At 43.8% G+C, this 21,395-nt stretch overlaps 1 protein-coding gene across 1 annotated transcript; it reads left to right on the forward strand.

Annotated features, from left to right (window-relative positions):
• Positions 1 to 215: 215 nt before the first annotated feature.
• PABPC1 (poly(A) binding protein cytoplasmic 1) lies at positions 216 to 20,191 on the forward strand. The gene is made up of 15 exons (XM_060243429.1): positions 216 to 1,082; positions 6,759 to 6,952; positions 7,046 to 7,161; positions 8,549 to 8,688; positions 9,310 to 9,404; positions 9,864 to 10,001; positions 10,085 to 10,180; positions 12,365 to 12,637; positions 12,862 to 12,952; positions 13,071 to 13,181; positions 13,353 to 13,507; positions 15,750 to 15,834; positions 16,450 to 16,580; positions 16,673 to 16,766; positions 19,941 to 20,191. The coding sequence occupies exons 1-14, from the start codon at positions 890 to 892 to the stop codon at positions 16,763 to 16,765; spliced, it is 1,911 nt and encodes a 636-aa protein (XP_060099412.1). The 5' UTR covers positions 216 to 889; the 3' UTR covers position 16,766; positions 19,941 to 20,191.
• The last annotated feature ends 1,204 nt before the right edge of the window (positions 20,192 to 21,395 follow it).

Below are 21,395 nucleotides of genomic sequence, written 5' to 3' on the forward strand. Positions count from 1 at the left end.
CAGCATAGTTTACCGAAAACTGTTGCCCTTAACGCCCTCCCTTTGCGTATGCGTTTATAGAAAAAAAATTCACTGCCGCGAAAGAGCTAAACGCGCGTGCGCGTTTAATATTTTCCCCTCCCCCACCCACCACACTCGTGATCCATGTTTTCTTTATGCCTTCCAGTGCACATGCGCTACCTACTGCCCAAACCTGGGCACTTGCGTCCTTTCGTAAAGCATGGCGTCAGTCGCTGCTGCCACGCGCTGGAACGCTCCGCCTCCTTCCTCGTCTGAGGCTGCGCATAGGCATCGGAGCTTTCCAGTGCGTGGCGTGCTGTACGGAGGAGGTGGCTGGGGGCGGGGCAGCTATATATACAGCAGGGCCGGGGCGGCGGCCTCCCCCTTGTCCCCCGGCCGCTGACGGTGTTGTGTGCGCAGTGTGTGTGCTCCGGCCTTCCCGGACACACCAGCTCCGCCGCACCATTTATTACTAAAAAAAAAAAACCTTTAAAAATCCAAAAAAATCTTAAAACCCGAAAAACAATTATTAAAAAAATCCCTCTCCTTTTTTCCTTCCCCACCTGAAACCGGCCGGTTTGGTATAAAATAACCCGGTGAAGCGAAGCGAAGTTCTGGACCCGGCGCAGCCGAGAGGAGACCCGCCCAAACCAGCAACCACCACCGCAGCAGGAGAAGCCGCCAGCAGAAGCAGCAGCTGCCCCCTCCCATCGTCTCCCCGCCGGCAGCGACAGCAGCGAACGCTCGAGCGAGCCGGAGCCGCCAACCGCCGCCCAACCGCCTCCGCGGATCCGTTAAGTTTGGAACCCGCCGGCCCGTCGCGGCCTCCTCGGCGCTCGCGAGTCTGCCCTGCCGCCTCGTCCCCCCTCCTCCCTGTCCCCCCGCCAGCATGAACCCCAGCGCCCCCAGCTACCCCATGGCCTCGCTCTACGTGGGGGATCTGCACCCCGATGTCACCGAAGCCATGCTCTACGAGAAGTTCAGCCCAGCCGGGCCCATCCTCTCCATCCGCGTCTGCAGGGACATGATCACCCGGCGCTCCCTCGGCTACGCCTATGTCAACTTCCAGCAGCCCGCCGATGGTGAGCGGAACCGGGAGGGGAGGGGAGGGCGGCCAGAGACATTTGGAAGAGGGGTTTGTCCTGATCTCCCCCCGTATGGCCACATGGGGAGGCAGCGGAAGGAGCCATCGGGTGGCAGGAGGGGAACACGTGGAAAGGCTGAGGGGAGGGGGACGATGGCGGAGAATTAGCCGGGCGGGGAGGGGGGCACAATTTCCGCCTCAAATATTGATCTGGGCGCGATGGGAGGGAGGAAGGCAGAGGAAGAGTCTTTTAAAGCTCTCTCCCCTCCCCCCCTTCTCCCGGTGCTGTTTCCTCTTCCTGGAGCCATGTTGTCGCTTCTCTGCGAGGCCTGCCGCACAGTCCCCCCTATCTCCCGTTCCCGGAGCATCCATTTTACAGAGCGGCTGAGCCCTTCGCAGTCGCGGGCCTGCTCCTCCCTCTCACAAATGGATGCTTCACATTCGGGAATGGTTGTCGGGGGCGGGCAGGAGAGATGCGAGTGGCCTACTCGAGGGAGTTGGATGGCCGCGCTGTGGGGCGGGGGGGAGAAGCTTAAAGATGCGAGGCCTCGTGGCGGGGAGGTGCCTCCTCCACGCGGTCCAAGCAGCAGGGTCTCGCAGGCCTCGTCAGCCCACAGGGGCTCTCCTCTGCCTTGGCGCCTTCCCCTTTAGCGCAGAGGGATCCTGTTCGCTTCTCGGAACCGGGCTGGCCTTTCGGCTGGCGAGGCGCAGCCCTCACAAGTCCTCGGCCAAGGGCGTGTCGGCGCTCTTCGCTGCCGGCTCCCGGGGTCAGGCGCGAGCAGGAAGCCGTCGTGAGGCGTCTTGGGCGGAAATTCCAACTTAATTAGTGCCTTAAATGGCGGTGGAGAAATAGGGCATGAGCGCGGCTCCTGTGCCCTTGGAGGATAAAGCGAGGAAATGCAAGGCGCTCTTAAGCGGAAGTAGTTGCTAGAGCAGGGTGCTTTTTTGTCCTTAGGCTGTTAAAGATGAGGGGTGGGTTGCAATCTACAGTATCTTGTTGCCTGAGGGGTAAGAACCTTTAAAACCTGTTTTGAAAGATAGGCTGGTATGTCGCAGGGAAGAGCCCAATAGGCCTATTCTAGTCTCCCAAGAGTAGCACCATTTGTTTTATAATAGATGGTCTTGCAGTTCACACTAAAGAAACAGGATATGGAGGAAATTCCCCCCTCTACTGACAGAGATCGGTGTGTTGCTAGACAGTTGCTATCATCCCCCTACTTGTTAAGTGATACACAAGCACCTCTCAATCAAGAAAATAGAAAAGGTAGAGGGAAAAGAGCTTCCTCTTGCCCAAGCCCTACTGCCAGCCCTTTCTTCAGAAAGCCTGCCTGGTACTTTAGCCTATAGATATTTGAAAAGAAAATGTAGGTCTGTTGCGGAATCAGTTTAATCAGCCCTGATTGTTTTTACTAAATTATTGGTACATTTTAGTAGGTTCCTTGATCCTGTAATTGGCTTACTGCAGTACAAACAAGACACAGTCTAAACACTGTTAAAATACTGGAAACAAGTTTTTAGGTTTCACAGAGTTCTATCCTATTTTAATATTCAGGGGAGGAAAATGGAAGGACGTGGTGCTTTGTGTACTTAGCAGGAATAAGCTCATTGAGATAACATAGTACCCTGAATAACCATCCAGGATTATGGCTTTAGATTTTAACTGTAGCATTTTCTGTATTAAGCATACTGCTGTTTTCCTTCTATCAACTTGTCATCTTTGCTTATGTGGATTTGTGCTTTGTCCAGCTGGTGATTAATTCAGCTGAACCTCTGGTAAACTCAGCATAGTAAGTGTTTAGGCTGTGGTTAATAACTAAATTACAATCTTGAAAAGACCAGTCATAAACTAAATATCATGTCTGAATCTTTGTCTTCACTATGTCTAGCTTTAAAAGTGAAGGAATGTAACTTGTTTAACCTGGAAGCCTTGGAATTTGGGAGTGTGTGGTTAGCCTTGCTACTTTACTTAGATACAAAACTATTATACTGGAAGGTAGAAAGGCCTGTAGTTTTACATTTCCTGGTTCAATTAGCTATTGAAAACAACAATTGGGAATTTTTTTCTTATAGTTTGAAGAAACCTTGGTGATCAGTGTTTCTGACTTTATAATACAATTTGTATAACCTCATCTTGAAGGGGAAGAGTTCTTTGGCATTGTTCCAAAGGGTGCTTCATATTATGCTTTTTAAACTTGCTTCGTTATAATTGAGATCTGTGAGTTTAAATATTCCAGTGGAAAAAGGATGAAGTCCATATTTACAGCAGCATTACCAGAATAATCACAGGAAGAAGCTATTCTGTTTTCTTCTTACCCTGAACTATGTTCCATTATACGGTATCCTGACTCGATGCAGATTTTGTAGGCATGGAAGGGGCTGGACTGCAACAAAGCTGTGCTGAGGTGGCGACTCTCACAGCTCCCTCTGTGCCTGGAGAGAGCTGTTGGCTTTGCTGTGCTGTGAAAAAGAAAAGTGCAGAACTGAGGCATTAGCCTTAACTGCCTATCTTCAGCCTAAGATCACAAGTGCCGAGAGAGCATCAAGGCTCCATTATGTTTATTTTCTGCCCTCATCAAAGAGACTACCAGAGTCTAGTTGTGCTTCCTGGTTAAGGAAATATACCTAGTTTGACAGAGTAGTGCCATTTTAGCGTGTGTACTCAGCTCTCTGCCTTTGTTCCTTAAAAGGATAGAAGCGTTTGACAAGTGACTAAAGCTTGGCAGTGTTCTTTCAAGCTTTTTCATCTGCTGGGGCTGCTGAGGTAGTTTGCTACTCAGATTGTCTTCTGGAAGGTAGCTGATAATGCAAATGTTGGTTTACAAAGCAAAATCAATTCAGTACACAGTACACAATAGAGCAGAAGGATGGAATAACAGCAATATAAGCAACTTTAGAAACACTGCTAATAAGTCAAATAGAATGTATTATGTTCCCATGAGCTTTCCAGAGATGTACTTGTTTTGGGATGGATGACTTTAGTAGGTGTGGCTTATTATTAGATTCTCCTCCAGTCTTAATAGTGGCAGTGTCTAAAGTTGTCACAGAAGCTGCCACCAGCAGACGCTACACAAAGGTCACATGGAAAGATTGGAAGGCCTTCTCCAGTTACTTGGCCTGAAAATTATTGGAAATTGCACATGGGAGGAAGGGCAGCACCTAGCAGGAAAAAACCTTCCATTCATATCTTTTGCTGGTTTTCATCACTGCCTCTTTCTGAGATGAATTTCTGGAGAGAAGACGCACACACATAAAACACACCAGCAAGTATCTCCTTTGTCAATCTGTGCTCCCTTCCCTGACAAATGTCCACTTTCCATTGGTTGAAGGTACTGTCATGTAAGAATTGTATTGAACCTTTATACAGTTTAGTTAAGAAAGGCTTTCGTCAATAAAATTGCAGCATATGGAATTAGGGGAAGTATCTCATGGGACCTGAATGGTTGAAGGGATCTATGGTATCATTTCAGAGTTGTGGGAAACATTGCAGAAGGCCTAGATAGAGGAACACAGATTGAGGTTAAATACTTACTGTGTGTATAGGTTGGTAGGAAATGGTGTTGCTGGAGTTCACAATTGTTTAAAATACTAGGAACAGATAGCCTTACTTGTCTTACCAGTTCCATTTTAAACAGAAAACTCCTTTGGTTCTACAGAGTTGAAAAAAAATGCTTTCAAATATATTGGCTGGGAGTAACAGGAGCATCAAAGTTGGATTTTTATTACAAAAAAGATAATTTAGGAGACCATTGGTTGGAACTGATGAACTATGAAAAAAAATTCATAGAAAGCAATTTCTGCCCCTGTCCTTCAGAAATGAGATAGGATGCAGTACAAACTGTTGCTGCTGAGTAAAAATCAGAAATCTTCCTCTTCCCTCTTGCGCAATCCTTCCTGTAAACAGCAGGAGTAGCTACATGACTTTTGCTGATTACCTCCTTGCTGCATCATAAAAGTATGTAACCATTGGGAGCAGCTGGGGAGTGCAGGAAACAGATGGGGAAGAGGTCTGTTGTATCAGCACCTTATCTTCATACTTCTTAAGTGCCATGCTGTATTTTAAGTTTGCTGTGCCTTGTCACTCCACAAGTCACTGTATTAGAAACTTCTGTTCTCCAGGACTGTTGCGTCTCATAGTACTGGACCGTTACATAATTGTATCAGAAAGCAAGTTTTAAAAACAGGATTGTTCAAAGTTTTTGCTAACTGGGTACATTGACTTTCAGTAGTGCAAAATACCCACGGTGGCATTTAATCAAGTTGTTTCCCCAAGAATGCTTACAATATACAATTTAACTTTTCTCAGTGTTCTATTCTGTGGAGGTTCACCTTAGGCCTTCACGAGGCACTGGGCTCCTTACTAAGAGTTCAAAGCTTCCAGGCCATCCCAAGTCACTGCTTAGCAAACCACCTACTTCCTTCTTTTCCCTTGATCATCACATTTTCAGTCACCAACACTACAGTCATTATTGGTAGAGTATAACTGGCTGGAGGAGTGGAACCCCAACACTCTAAGCCTCCAGAGTTTCTTGTTGGCTCTTGCCTCTTTATTTCATTTGTGACCTTGCTCAGCCAAGCTCTTGCAGGAATGAGCAGAAACTTTTTTGTACAGTTAGGGATGAAGGAGTGAACTTGCCCTCTCCCCTTACTTTACCTTTGGTAACATGGTTGAGAGTAGGATGCGGTATTAGTGGAGTACAGAAATCAGTCTTCTAGTGTTCAGGTTATAAAGGTTTAATGAAAGAATCATATATACATTCCAGATTATTTATAGACTGCAGAACTGAGCAAAAGATGGAAAGCAAACTTCAGTCCATCTTGTCCTTATCCCTGACTGGTATAATTAAAGGAACAGGCACAATTCTTAAAGATACAAGCCCTCAGAAGTTCCATTACCTTGTGTCAGAGGTTTGGATTTCATCCCATTGTGCAGCTACATGTGGTCAAAATGGAATCCTTCATGCCAGCTGGCATGAGTCTAGAGATGTGACCAATGTAGGAGAGTGCCCAAAGAACTTATGACCTGGTCTCTTTTTAGTTGGGATGTTTTCAGCCCTGCTTTCAGATTTTTGTCATCTACACCCTATTGCTTTGTTTATTGGATATTGTTGCTTATATATTTGACTGCACTGTGTAATCTTACTTGAGTTTCAAAGAGAAAGGTGGACTAAAAATCACATAAATGTCCCTTCCTGTTTGAAAGGGGAAGGTGACCTAGCTATCCTTTGGTGCCCCTCCTTCGCTGGTATGGATGTAATTTCTCCCTCCTTTGATCTTATACTGGCAGAGCCTGTTTACATGTCCATTGGCTTGATTGTCCTCAGCTGTCCTTAGTTTACAGCCTGCTTGTTTGCTCCTAGTGTCTTCTTAGCACTGAGAGATTGTTGCTTTCTTATACCAGTCCTCCAAAGATGGCCAAATACAGTGAACTTACAGTGAAGAAGACTGCAGACTGAAGAGTCATTCTTCACATAGTCTGTCACCCAAAATAGTGCAGTGCCTCCTGGATATCATGTTGCTGGAATAGTTTCTGAATTTTGTATAATTCAGGAAACCAAGAGAAACTTGAATCATGTATGAGAAGTTAAGAAAAGTTTTCTTAACAGAAAGGCTATTGAATGTCATATTTGCTTTGTTTTGAGATTAAAATAATTTGAACACTATTTTGTCTTTGCAGCTGAACGAGCTTTAGATACTATGAATTTTGATGTCATTAAAGGCAAGCCAGTGCGTATCATGTGGTCCCAGCGTGATCCGTCTCTGCGTAAAAGTGGTGTTGGAAACATCTTTATTAAAAACTTGGACAAATCGATTGATAATAAAGCTTTGTATGACACATTTTCAGCTTTTGGAAATATCCTGTCTTGTAAGGTGAGCTGGACAGAATACAGAATGTTGTTAATAGCATCATGGTTAATATAATTGCATTTGAATAGTGTCACATAGTTATAACATTCTTTGCAGGTTGTGTGTGATGAAAATGGATCCAAAGGCTATGGATTTGTACACTTTGAGACACAAGAAGCTGCAGAAAGAGCTATTGAAAAAATGAATGGAATGTTGCTTAATGATCGCAAAGTGTGAGTATACAAATGTTTCTTTTGAGCCCTTTAAATTCAAGTGAAATTCAGCGTGGAAATGCTTATTACTAAAATCTGTAATCTGAGTTAGTGCAAGAAGCCTCACTTCATATGAACCAGGTGACATTGCCATTATTCAGTCACAGCCAGAAACTTTCAGTCATCTGGGAGGTTTGGCTTGCATGCTGTTTGCAAGAGCATTCATCTGTTCATTTGTGTTCCAACAGTTTGCATATGCTCTCAGTTGTATATGTATTCTCAAACTGCTCTCACAGTTTCCAGGCCCCCTTCTGCTGTTTGTCACATTGTTTCCATACATAAAATTTACATTTCACAGTGAGTGATGTATGGATGTGTGAGGTGTTTTCATCTGTCCTTTATACCTGTTTCACTTGGTGTCCGTCAGTAGGAAAACCCGACAAGACTGTTCAGATAAAGAATAATTCAGGCATGTGTGTTTTATGATTTGTCATAGCTGTCTCCTCCCTAAAACCAAAGGAAAAATACCAGCTTGTAAAACAAGATGTCTATCCATGGGATGAGTTTTCCACAGACAGGAACTTCAGTTTATTTGGTCAGTTTCATTTCATGTTCCAGGGCTGGGAACCCTCATCCAATTAATAAACTAAATTAATAAACTAAAAATGCTTGTTCTGTTTTGAAAATGAAATTGACCAAGGATGCCAGTGACTAAGAAAGTCTTAGTTAAGTCAGTCCTCAGTAAACTGGGCAAACATTCTTAATTGCTTAGTTTGGAACAGTGCAGCTCTAGAGTTCAGAGACTTTCTTAACCACAAAATTGTGTCCCTTCAAGATACATAGAACAGCAAGAACATTATCCTGGCTGAAGAGAAAAGGGTGAGAAAGTGGGAGGAAAATCCTGTCAAGCACAAGAAAGTACATATGACCTAAGTAGGACAGACATTCTAATCAGCAATTACCTGGTTACTGTGCTCAGTAATGCTACTCTGGAAAAAGAAAAAAACTGCAGTTCTGCTTGTGTGTGAGTCTTTGAGGTGATTCAGAGTCTTAGTATCATGTTATGATTGGGTGATGCTAAAAATGGACATTTGAAACAAGATTCACTGTTCTTATAAAGTTCTGAGAATCCCTAATGTTGCGGGGGGGGGGCGGTACACAATGGTATGCAGTGCCTGCCCATTCCAGATATTATCTGTATGTCAAGATAGGCAAGCAATTTGGTTGAAGTTTAGTACTCTGGTATTAATTGAAGAAATACTGCAGCAAGCTGTGGAAGTCTTGCTGAGTGAGCTCACTGGAGCAACCTGCTTTAAAATTTCAGAAAGTTCTGCTTTAGAGGAAGAAGGTGATTACTGGAAAAGATTGAAGACATATAAGCAGCTGTTCATCTTGTTTTTCTAACTAGATTTGTTGGGCGGTTTAAATCTCGTAAAGAACGTGAAGCAGAACTTGGAGCTCGTGCTAAGGAGTTCACAAACGTTTACATCAAGAATTTTGGAGAAGACATGGATGATGAGAGACTTAAGGATCTCTTTGGCAAGTTTGGTAATATCATATTTTCCTATTAGAACTGATTTTTTTTTATTATGGTATGGATTCTACTATGCATAGGTTTTATGCTGCTTTTTCAATTAATATTCCATAAAATATTCTTGCTTCTTGATCTGTGTAGTGTAGTCCTCTATTTCTGTTGCACAGAATTCTTGAGTTTTTGGCTCAAGCATAGGAACATACAGTACATTAAGTGCTTGTGTGGATGTAATGCTCCCAAACCAGGGCTCCCACCTCAAAAGAAAATAGTTCATATCATTTTGGAAATTAAAGAAGCAATATTTTTCTAAAATCAAAAGGTCATAATGTATCTTACCCTGAAATAACCAAGATGGGTTTAATGTAGGGTAGCATATGAACACTGCAACCATATTTCTTCTAGTGCACAGGGAGCACAAAGTGGCACCTTTGATAATGCTAGAATTTTTGCTAGTTCTCCCTGCAGGCACCCCTCACTCTTCCTGAAGGTCCACCAAAGCTCCAGGAGTTGTATCATTTAAGGTGTACACCAGGAGAAGGGAAGTTGGATGGCTGTCTGTGAGCACAACTGCAGTTGTAGTACTTTAGGATTCAACCCCTGAAAACTGTGCATAACAAATTGTATGTGTCTTTTAGGACCTGCCTTAAGTGTGAAAGTTATGACAGATGAGAGTGGGAAATCCAAAGGCTTTGGTTTTGTTAGTTTTGAAAGACATGAGGATGCTCAAAAAGTAAGTGCATGTGTTCTGTTAACTTTGTACAGTATTGTAATTAATCACTCAGTTTCTGTTTTTGGATTTCTCTATCTTGTATGAACATGTACAACAACACATGCTAAATCTGCCTTTCTGATGTGCCTCTGTATTCATTTGCACTATAACAAAGTAGAAGTCAAGTGCACCTTTAAGACCAACAAAGTCTTATTTAGAACGTTATGTTATATTAATGTAATGTAATATTTCTCATATGTTTCACGTTGTCACCTTTATACAGAGGTTCATTCTTTACCTCTGTTACCTGGAGCATGGAAGCAGAGTGGCTCAGCCTGCAGTACACTCTGTGCATTTAGTTTGTGTTCTTGCTTCTTTGCTTTTTCTTAAAATTTTGAATGCTATGGTTTTCTTGTGGAACCTGACAAATGTGTGAAATTAATGACTGCAAAATTTTAAATTATTCTTTTTTAAATGAAGGCTGTAGATGAAATGAATGGGAAAGAACTGAATGGAAAACAGATATATGTCGGTCGTGCTCAGAAAAAAGTAGAAAGACAAACAGAGCTGAAGCGTAAATTTGAGCAAATGAAGCAAGACAGGATCACCAGATACCAGGTAGAACTTGAACTGAACAATAAGTTTTCACTATAGATTGTATTTTCTGCAAGCAAGTACACATTCTGTGTTTAATTTTTCAGGGAGTTAATCTTTATGTGAAAAACCTAGATGACGGAATTGATGATGAGCGCCTACGCAAAGAATTTTCTCCATTTGGCACAATCACTAGTGCAAAGGTAACAGCTGAATTTTCAACAGCTCTCATGATTTGACAGTAACTTGGAAGTTGTATTTTGCTGCTCAAAATGACTTTGTGGTGCTTCTGAAAACTAGCTTATGTTTTCAGATAATAACTAATTTTGGACCAAAATATATAGCAACAATTATTTACACGCTATCACAGTTGGTGTCTCCTCAACACTCTGCTCATTTTCTTTGACCTGCTACTTAACTTGCTGCCTAAGCTAAGTCAATGAGAAGGTCAGTTTCATGGCGAAAACTTTTAACTAGTTTTTGCCAACCTTGGATGGAGTTGTCTTGCAGGACTGTCCTGTCTTGTATAGCTCAACTTGTGGCCACATCTCCCAGTTTGGTGGGGGCCAGTTAGTACCATTGGAAGGCAGGATCTTCCATCAGAGCAGAGGTGACAATTGAAGAAGAGGAGACTGGATTTATACCCTGCCCTTTACTTGGAGTCTCAGGAGGCTTACAGTCTCCTTTCCCCTCCCCACAACAGACAACCCCATGAGGGTAGGTGGGGCTGAGAGCTCTTTCAAGAAATGTTGCGAGAACAGCTCTGAGAACTGTGGCTGACCAGAGGTCACCCAGCAGCTGTGTGTGGAGGAGTGGGGAATCAAACCTGGTTCTCGCAGATTAGAGTCCACACACTTAACCACTACAACACCAAACTGGCTCTTAACTGGCATCATCATCACGCTAAAATTGGCATCTCCTGTAGTGCAACTGGGATCTGATTCCCCATCCCAACAAATAAACTTGGGTTTTAGTATCATACTTACCCCCTGTGGAGAAACGCCATCTTAGTTGGGAGGGAACATGAAACTGCTAGGCAGGCTTTGGGGCCTAGCCCTCCTTTCATTCCCCCCCCCTTCCAGAGCCAAACCAGCAACTCTAGGGGGAAAGCCTCCTAGAGCGGCAGGAAGTTCTTTTGTTTGTTTGTTTTTAATTTGAAAAGGGCAGTCCGCAGCTGGCGCTGGAGGAGGAAGGTTGGTAGCCTGGGCTCCTGCCTGTGGGGGTGGCCCCAAGGCAGTCATTCACAAGGTATGGCCAGTTTACACCAGGGATGAGCAGATGCGTTTAAATCTACCTTTTATTTGCCCTTCTTGTTGCTGATCAGGTGCTGTGCTAAACTTTTATATGTAACTGTTTTTTTTTTTTTTTTAAATTCTCTTTCTCTTCTTATTAAACATTTTTCTTCTCTGTTGTGAATGCTGGCAGTCAAACTGTACCACATAGATCCCGACGGCTTAGACCACGCTGCTTTATGAAGGGGGCCCCGGGGAAGGGGGAAGGCATGCAATTGGATAAGGTGCCAATCCTCCAGGGGTTCCCCAAAGAAGTGCTGTGGTCTCTGTGATACCCAAGTACAGGGTGGCAGAGGACCTTGAGGCCTGGCCTCATAGCTGGAGAGGGGGATTGGGAGTCCTGTTCCTCTCAATCTGAACCCCTAGACTGAGCAGGTGGTGGCAGCAAGCCCAAGTGGCCGGAGGAGAAATAGCTCCCTCCAGGAGTTGGAGACTCAGCAGGGAGTTGACGGGGCCGGGTCTGAAGGCAGAATCGGGTCGGTTCCGTCACACCCCCATTCATAACATGTGACATAACTGTCTTACTATGCTCTGGAGGAACATTTTAAAAAGTTTTTGACTGGTTCTTGCTCTAAAACTTAATGGGATTAACATAATGATCAATGGCTGTTGGAGATTATAGATGAGATCCAAATGTGCCTTTGGAGTAGAAGGCACTTCCTTCACCTAAGCAGGGTCACACTTACATAGACTTTATGCTTGAGCTGCACCCCACACTACTTGAAGTCTCCTGTCCCTCAAGAGCAGCTTTTTGGGTGTTATAAGGGGAAGTGGGCAAGATCTGTTGTGTAAGCGGAATTGTAGTCACAGTTCTTGGAATCCATTGCCACACATGGCACAATAGTTGCCCCACCTAGCTGCCCCATTTCATTAAAAAACTCAGTTAACCTGTCCACCTGGTGGGCAAAATAACTGCATGCTGATCCCTGCCATCTGAGTTGTTTCCCGAGGAAGCAGGACACTGCTTCCTCTGGCTAATATATTATGGAAAATTAATTGTCTTGCAATTCATTCAGTAACATTTTTTTTAAGTTTACATCTACTTGTTCCCATTTCTGTGCTTGTTCACTTAGGGCTGTATTTTTATCTTGGCAGGTCATGATGGAAGGGGGCCGAAGTAAAGGCTTTGGGTTTGTCTGCTTTTCCTCACCAGAAGAAGCAACCAAAGCAGTTACAGAAATGAATGGTAGAATTGTGGCCACTAAACCGCTGTATGTAGCCTTAGCCCAACGTAAGGAAGAACGCCAAGCTCATCTCACCAACCAGTACATGCAGAGAATGGCAAGTGTGAGGGCAGTGCCCAATCCTGTCATCAACCCTTACCAGCCAGCACCACCTTCAGGTTATTTCATGGCAGCTATTCCACAGGTATGGTATAGTTCCTTGGTGTCCTTGAATGGGCTGCAGTTGGTACAGCCAGAATGATTAAATAGTTGTAATGTTTAATATAGCTTGTGTGTTAAATGTATATAGACTAACCTAATGTTTGGATAGGATCAGTGTGAGGATTTTATAAAGCAAGCCTTTTTTTTTTAAAGTTTTAAGAAAGGGTTGATGGATAAAAAGTAATACTGATACTCTGTTTTTGCAAGACTCAGAACCGTGCTGCATACTATCCTACTAGCCAACTTGCTCAACTCAGACCGAGCCCTCGCTGGGCTACTCAGGGTGCCAGACCTCATCGTAAGTGTCTTGTTTTGTTTAAGGGCACTGGGCTTTGCATAAGTGTCAGTTTGGCTAAGCTGAATTTGGTGTGTTGTTTTGGAAATGGACATTTAACCAGGAGCTATCTTAAATGCAGCTTTCCAGAACATGACAGGTGCCATCCGCCCTGCAGCTCCCAGACCACCGTTCAGTACCATGAGGCCAGCTTCATCACAGGTCCCAAGAGTAATGTCAACACAGCGTGTTGGTGAGTTTGGAGTTCAATAAGTAGAAAGCGGTAGCAGGACATTTAATGCAGGCTGCTGAAATGGTGCCTACAGATTTGAGCTGAATATATTAAACCAGAGGGCACAAGGAAGTCTATGGAAATGAGGTTCCAACAGAGCTCCTCCATTCAGTCTAAAATTTCTTTTTTCAGCTAACACATCAACACAAACTATGGGTCCACGTCCAGCTGCTGCAGCAGCTGCAGCTACTCCAGCTGTGCGCACCGTTCCACAGTACAAGTATGCTGCAGGTGTTCGCAATCCTCAGCAACACCTTAATACACAGCCTCAGGTTGCTATGCAGCAGGTAAATACAATTATACTAAATTTTATTGGGGGAAGCTTCAAAGCCTTAACTGATCCTGTGGTGGACTAGCCAGGCCTAAAGCCATTTAAATCGATAGGTTTAGATGTTCCTGACTTGGATAGGTTCAGGCTGTATTTCTAGTTTTATGGGATTTTATTGTGCCTGTTCAGAGCTGCAAAGAACATAAAGATTTGTCATGACAGCATGGGTTTTTTTGTCAATAAACAGGTCTAGGGCCCAGGATAGAAGGTAATGTGATTTAATATCTGATGTATTAACAGTTAGAGTAGACTAAGGCCAGTTTACTAGATCAGATCCCCTGTTCAGAAGCAGCAGCAGCAGCTTACCCAGTGCCTTTGGTCCAACCAGACTCTCAGCCTAACCTAATTCACAGATGTATTAAGATAAAAGAAGGGGAGAACCATATATTTAGACCTTTTTTCAATAAGCTTATTGGGGGAATTGCTAAAAATAATAAAACTGCTTTCTCCAGTGGTCCTGGGGTGGGTCAGTCATCAACTGGGAAAAACTTCCTCTAGCTTTGCAGGGTCATCTGGTCTTTGTTTGTGATTCCTGTAGGGACCGTCTCCCTTTTGGCCCCAGTTCATCAGCCCTGGCTCTAGGCAAGAGGATGCTGTTTCTCACACACTGAGTAAACATAAGAACATAAGAGAAGCCATGTTGGATCAGGCCAGTGGCTATCTAGTCCAACATTCTGTGTCACAAAGTGGCCAAAAAACCCATGTGCCATCAGGAGATCCACCAGTAGGGCCAGGACACTAGAAGCCCTCCCACTGTACCCCACCCCAAGCACTAAGAATACAGAGCATCACTGCCCCAGACAGAGAGATCCAACAATTTCTTTTTGCTACCTTTTTTTCTTTTGAACTTAGTGCCTCTTTAGGCACTGCTTCTGGATGCGCAACAGCCAGAAGGCACCTGAGGAGTTTGAGGGAGTTGGACAGTTCTCCCCCCCACCTCCTCCCCAGTGTTTTGTGAGTGGGATGGGCCGTTGCCCTCATGCTCATCTCCCCAGTGTGCTGCCGCCAAAGTACAGGCCTGGGACTCAGAAGCAGCCCAGTGTTCCTGAGAGTGGCTCAGCATCGCTACCAGAGCCCCAGGTCAAAGCACAGTCTTGGACTCTCCAGTGTCTTGTGTCTTTGACTGCAAGAAGGCATCCTGCAGTGTGGAGGCAGTACAGGGCCTGGTGATCCCTGGAGTGGCTTTGCACAGTGGCCTGAGCCCCAGGTGAACGCACAGACCAAGCCTCCACAGGCAGTGAGGAGGATTTAAAGAGGCCCAGCACTCTCCGTAGCAGCTTGGCCTCTTCACCTGAGTGGACATGCAGTTTCCTCCCCACCTGCGACTACTTGGAAGACGACTCCCGGCATGGCTTGGCACTGGGGCCTTGAGCCCCAGGACACTGGCTATTCAGGCTCATGAGGCCCAGGATCCTGCTGTTCAGGAGAGAGATAGAACCTGGTGTAAGAGTGAGATGCACAGAGAGGTGAAGCAGGAGATCAGGTGGCTCCCAGATCTCCACAGGGAGCTTTACCAGGCACTACAGGATAAACAGGTGGGCTTTGGCAGAGGCTGCCTTTGGGAGGAGAGTACTCTTAACAGGCTGTCTCAGCCTAGGCACTATCTTCCCCTCCCAGGGATGTACTGCTTTAGTCGTGACGACCAACCCCCACCCTAGGACCAGTGGAGGATGGAAGATTTATCTCACCATGAATCTTCCTTCTTGGTGATCCAAGGGTTGGTGGATTCCACCCGAGGGTACTGATGTTTGATGGTTCTCATCACCGAGATGGCATGAAAAGGTGGGGCTGGGCCCTTTTTACCCCCCCCAAGTATCATGGCAATCTTCATAGGGGACCCAGACAGGCTTTGAAGGACTGTCATTTACTGGACCTGCAGGAGGATGTTGAGGACCTCTCTGGCCACGTTACTCCCTGGCCACAAAGAGAGAAGCTTCTCCCCCAACAGGAATCACAAACAAAGGCCAGGTGACCCTGCAAAACCAGAGAGAGGAGCTTTTCCCAATTGTGACGACTGACCTACCCCTGGACCGTTGAGAAGGAAGATTTGCAGTGAGACAAATCTTCCATTTTAAAGTATGATCAATTGACTGCCTTTTAAGGTGCAGACACTTTTGCTTTCCAGGGTTTAGATTATAGTAGATCACACCAAGATATTATCTGAGAACTAATTTAATCTTGTGAAATGATTCAAATTGTAGCCTGCTGTCCACGTGCAAGGTCAGGAACCTTTGACTGCTTCCATGTTGGCTGCTGCCCCTCCACAAGAACAGAAGCAAATGCTGGGTAAGTCATTCCTGGATGAGGCTGTGACTTTGGGGATGCCAATCTCTAAAGATTGTGGGCTCACACTGGATCATGATGGCATATGTTATTGCTAATGTCACTGGGGAAAAAATCAGGATGCTTTAAAATTCTGCAGATACTGTAACCTTAAACTGGGAGGGGTGCAGAGGAACAAGATTGTGTGAAAGCTAGAAAAAATTAGCTTGTATAGATTTTAGTTAGAAGAAGAGGTGGAAAGCATGGGCTTTATGCTTTTACAGTAGTCCAATATTCAGAAAAGCTTCAAGGCATGCAGTAAGTAGATCCAGAGGAGTTAGCCATGTTAGTCTGTTGCTGCAAAATAGTAGAGTCCCAGTAGCACCTTTAAGACTAACAAATTTTAAGCTTTCGAGAAACACAGCTCTCTTCAGATGCATGGAGGATATGTAGAAACTGGTCAGAGATATATATAGGTGGTACTGATAGGAGGGTGGAGTAGTGTTATTCATATGCAATTTAATGTTATTAATATGCAAGGTGTATTCAAAGACATCTCAAAGGCGCAAATCCAGTCAATGGTAGACAAACTATTTTTTAAGAGGTGTTGTTAATTCTGTAAACTTAACTGTTTTCTAGGAGAACGGCTGTTCCCTCTTATTCAAGCCATGCACCCCACTCTGGCGGGTAAAATCACTGGTATGCTGTTAGAGATTGACAACTCCGAGCTTCTTCACATGCTTGAGTCTCCTGAATCTCTTCGTTCAAAGGTAGGTGGGAGTTTTGTGTCTAGAATTTCATGTTAAGTGCCAGTTACTGTTGAACTAGCTTACTTTTACAGAAAAAATGTTTTTGTAACTAGGTTGATGAAGCTGTTGCTGTTCTGCAAGCCCACCAAGCTAAAGAAGCTGCTCAAAAAGCTGTTAACAATCCAGCAGGTGTTCCAAGTGTCTAATGTAAGTATCATAGAGAATAGCTTTCAAATTCAGTACAACCTTTAAAGACTTAAAAAAATTGTGATAGGGTATGAGTTTGTAGTCACTGCTCACTTCTTCAGATGCCAGAAAGATAGCTTTCAAATGTGTGTGAACCTGTACTTGTGTTGGGGGGATGGTGCAGTCTCACAGTATAGGGGTTATGGAGCATAATGGCTGGATAGCTAAAAGTGCCCATAGTGATGGAGGACAAGGCATCAGCTGGTGTTTTCTTCCAGGAATTTATGGGGCATCATAATGAACAGTTGTTCTACATATATTTCATTGTGGGTGAACTTAAAGTTTTAACTCCCACTCTTTTAAACTGAGCTTGCTATTGTAAATTCTACACACCTAAAAATAACTTGCATGTAAAATTGCAAGGCAACATCATCTTGGAAAATAGCAGAATGGTTCTTCACTTTAGATTTGAGATCACACTGAACTTGTTCTTAAAACTTAGGTTTCCTAAGTACCATGTGAATTTTTTAAAAATTTTGTTTGTCATTTACTCATGGCTAAAACTTTGCTTCTGAGTTGCTTACAATAAAATATATAAAACACAGTCTTATGAAGAACAACCTTTGGGTTCTTTTAAATAAAATTACCAGCTGGTTTGGCATTATAGGTACACAATGGCATACTCTATAAGTGTTTTTTTAAAAAATAGTAAAAACAAATAGCAAATATCCCAGAGAGCAAAATCTCATTTTTAGTAACACCATTATTAAAGCATGCTGTGGGTCTAAAAACACACAACAGATCAACAAAAGTAGTTCAGGAAAAAAAATGTATTAACCTAGTGCTGAAGACTTGGTGCCCTGTGGACAAATATGGGCATTCTACACAGTTTAACATCACATTCTTATCCTTTGTGGCTATGTATCCACTTCAGAAAATTTGTGAGGATGGAGCTGGGCCTCCGTTGGATCTCCATTGCTGGGCAGGCTCTCTGGAGCAGATGGTCCTTTGGGTACCTTGGTTCCAAGCCATTTACAGCCTTAAAGGTGATAATACAGCCTTAAAGGTGATAATTAGTATTTTGAATTGGGCTCAGAAGTAAATTGGCAGTTTAGTGCATCTCTTTCAAGATTGGTGAGATTATTCCCAATGCCAGTTGCTGTGTGCTTTATACTAATTGAAGCTTCCAAACCATCTGCATAGCCCCACCCCCAAGACTGTGTTATAGTAATCTAACCTAGATATAGTCAGAACTGTTCTAATTCTACTGCCTCTCAAGAAAGCTGCATTCTGAATTAATTGTTTAATTTGTTTTTTTTTAATGTGACACTTTGGTTTGGATCCATGGGAACTTGCCACTTGTGAAGGGATTTCTGCCCATAGAGTGCAATTTTCTGACCTTTCCCTTCCTGTTGCAGCCCGAAATGCTGTTCCTGGGAGATCCCTCATTCCTCCAGAGCAGTATTTTGGAAGGTACCTTGAGCTGTAGCATGGCGGAGGTGGTGACCAAGTTGTGCTCTACTGGCAAATTTCTGCTTGTAGAAAGATTCAGGAGTGCAACTGCAGCAAAAGCTACAGAAGACAATACAGATGCACTCTTTTTTGAAATACAAAACATATTTTATTTGGTAAATTTATATTCCGCCCTATCCTGAAATGGACTCAGGGCGTTAACAGTTAAAACATTAAAAACAATAAAAAGAATCCATAAAACAGACTACCTATTTACAGAGCAGGAGACAAGATAATTCACAACACTTTCCAGCTGGTTGATGACTCGATTGATATTACAATATGACTGGGCCATCATATACAGCAAGGGAGGCCAATTTGATTTAATTTGGATGCTCACTGCCTTAGTTGAAGGCCTGGTGGAAAAGCTCTGTCTTACAAGCCCTGCAGAATGGTAATAAATCTGGCAGGGCTCTAACCTCCAACAGGAACATGTCCACCAGGCCCTGGCCCTAGTTGAGGCTAGACGGATGTCCTTAGTGCCAGGGACAACCAGCAGATGTTGGTTTCTTCAGCGTAGAGCCCTTTGGGACACATATGGGGAGAGCCAGTCACTCAGATATGCCAGTCCCAGACCACTCAGGGCTTTAACGGTCAGTACCAAGGCTTTTTCTTGAGCAGGAACACACAAGAACGCAGTTCTGGCTGGCTTGGTGTCAGGCGGTGTGTCCTGATATGCAAATGAGTTCCTGCTGGGCCTTTTCTACCAAAAAACCCCCTCCTGATCAGTACCAAAACCTTGAAGCGAATCTGGTACTCAACAGGTAGCCAGTGCAAATGGTGAAGCTGATTGGATACATGCCCATAAAGGCACTGCCATCAACAGGCGTGCCGCTGCATTTTGCACCAGCTGGAGTTTCCAGATTAGCCCCAAGGCCAAGCTGGCCTAGAGTCCAATCTGGAAGTAACCATTGCGTGGGTCACTGTAGCTAAGTCCTGAGGGAGAGATAGGATGCCAGCTGCCTAATCTACTGAAGATGATAAAAGGCAGACTTGGCAACTGCAGTGACTTAGACCTCCATAGTGAGGTATCCAGGATCACTCCTAGGCTCTTCACTTTTGGGGCTGGCACAAGAGGCATGCTGTCCAAGGCTGGTAGCTTGATACCCTGGGCTACTCCACCCCAGCTTAGGTACAGACCTCCATCTTCACTGGATTAAGCTACAGTAGACTTGCTGCAACCATCCAGCTACAGTCCCCAGTGCCGCAGCCAGATGATCCAGGGTGTGGAGTCCAGACAATTGTTCCTCAGCAGATAAAGTCTGGGTGTCATCTGCACACTGGTGACAGCCTCTGGGCTAACTGGGTGAGGGGGCACATATAAATGTTAAACATCATTGGCAAGAGAATTGCCACATTCGAGTGAGTGTCGCAAGGAGACCTGATTGCCAACTGCCACACTCTGACCCTGACCTGGGGAAAGGAGGAAAACCACTGTAAGGCAACCCCCTGAACTCCTGTGTCTTTGAGGCATAGTCAACAGTGTCAAATGCTGCTGTCAGATCTAAAAGCAGCAGCAGGGCTGTTCCAGGTGCCTCCAGAAGTCATCTGTGAGGGCAAGTAATGCAGTCTTTGTTCCATAACTGCGGCAGAAGCCAGACTGGAATGGATAAAGAATAGATGCATCCTCCAGGAAAACGTGGAACTGTTTTCCATATTAATAAATGCATTTTTTTCTTACAGATGATCCAGGACTGCGCACTATAACTTCGCTTCACCGAAGAAAAAAATCTAAACATGGAAAAATTATTAAATATTGAGAAAAACATTGCAAAAATATAAAATGAAACAAAAAAAGAAAGGAAACTTTGAAGCCTATGTACACAACAAGTGCCAGGACTAGCAAAACTGTTAGTCCTCGATTACCTATTGATTTAAAATACAAAAAAATAGTAAAAGAAAAAAAAACAAATTAATGTTTTATAAACCCGGGGGGGAAATTTTCAGCACAGTACAAAAATTTAAAGCATTCCTTTCTTTAATTTTGTAATTTACTGTGGGAAAAAAGTTCAGAATATCACTACTGTTAATAGTTGACAGTACAAACTGACTGCTGAACACAGAACCATAATTTGGATTATAAAATTGCTTTAATAAAATTCCTTAAACATTGACCTATTTGTGTTTTCTTGCTGTTTCTAGTAGGGAGGCAAAGCTAGACTATCCTCTGCTGTGTCAATTCTGTTTCAGATGATTAACCTAAATTTTGCCACCTGTTAATGGAGAACTAAAATTATTTGAATATATGGATTTTATTTTTAAGGCTTAAAATCCTTGGCAGCATTTTCTAAGCTCAGTGTACACATGCTCATGCTTCAAGTGAATCAATATTGATGGCAGAAATGTGTAAATAATATAAATGTTTCCATTCTGTTGTCACAGATGAGGAGGGCAGTCTTGCTAATTGAATTCCCCTTGTTATATCAGCCTCTCTTGACTTTTGTCTGATAGTCCCCCCACTTCCCCCAAGATAGGCCCCCAAGATGTTAGGGGAAGACGTGATCCCTACTGCTGCCTGGGGGATAGTAATAAGATACAAGCTAAACGCTTTACTTGTGTACTGTTATTTTTAAGGTGCAGGTTTGATGGAGTTAATAATACAAAGCTTGACTTCATCCTATTTCAAGGCCAGAGTTCTTACCAAAAGGTTTGTTTTAAATCTGCTGAGGTTACAACTCAAAACAGATTTCTTGGGTATTCACACCAGACTTCAAGGCTGCATAAAAAGAAGCAGAGACATCCAGCCAGATGGGTTGGCAATGCTCACTAACCAAACAGTATTTGTGGGGTTTGCTGTGTGGAGTAGCTGTCACTGAGCTAAGAACTGATGGAAAGCAGAGCTGGCTGGGAGGCCAGCAGTTAAGTACATAAATTGTAGCTCTAAAACCAGTTTTTCTTATAACTCTGTTTGCAGTCTGTGTTGTTCTTTAGCTCCTGCTTGAGTTGATACTAGCATTCTGAAAGTCTTGCTTTTCTTTGGGTAAAATATAACCTGGCCAGCTATAACCTGGCCAGCTAGCATGAGTTTCACTTGGTTTGCTTTAGGCATATTGAAAACTGACTTCTGTATTTTCAGAATACAGTTCACATTCCCCTGAATGTGTGTCTATGGCAATTTGATACAAATGGTACAAGAGA

The sequence above is a fragment of the Heteronotia binoei genome, chromosome 7 (genome assembly GCF_032191835.1).
Source record: "Heteronotia binoei isolate CCM8104 ecotype False Entrance Well chromosome 7, APGP_CSIRO_Hbin_v1, whole genome shotgun sequence".
Lineage (NCBI taxonomy): Eukaryota > Metazoa > Chordata > Lepidosauria > Squamata > Gekkonidae > Heteronotia > Heteronotia binoei.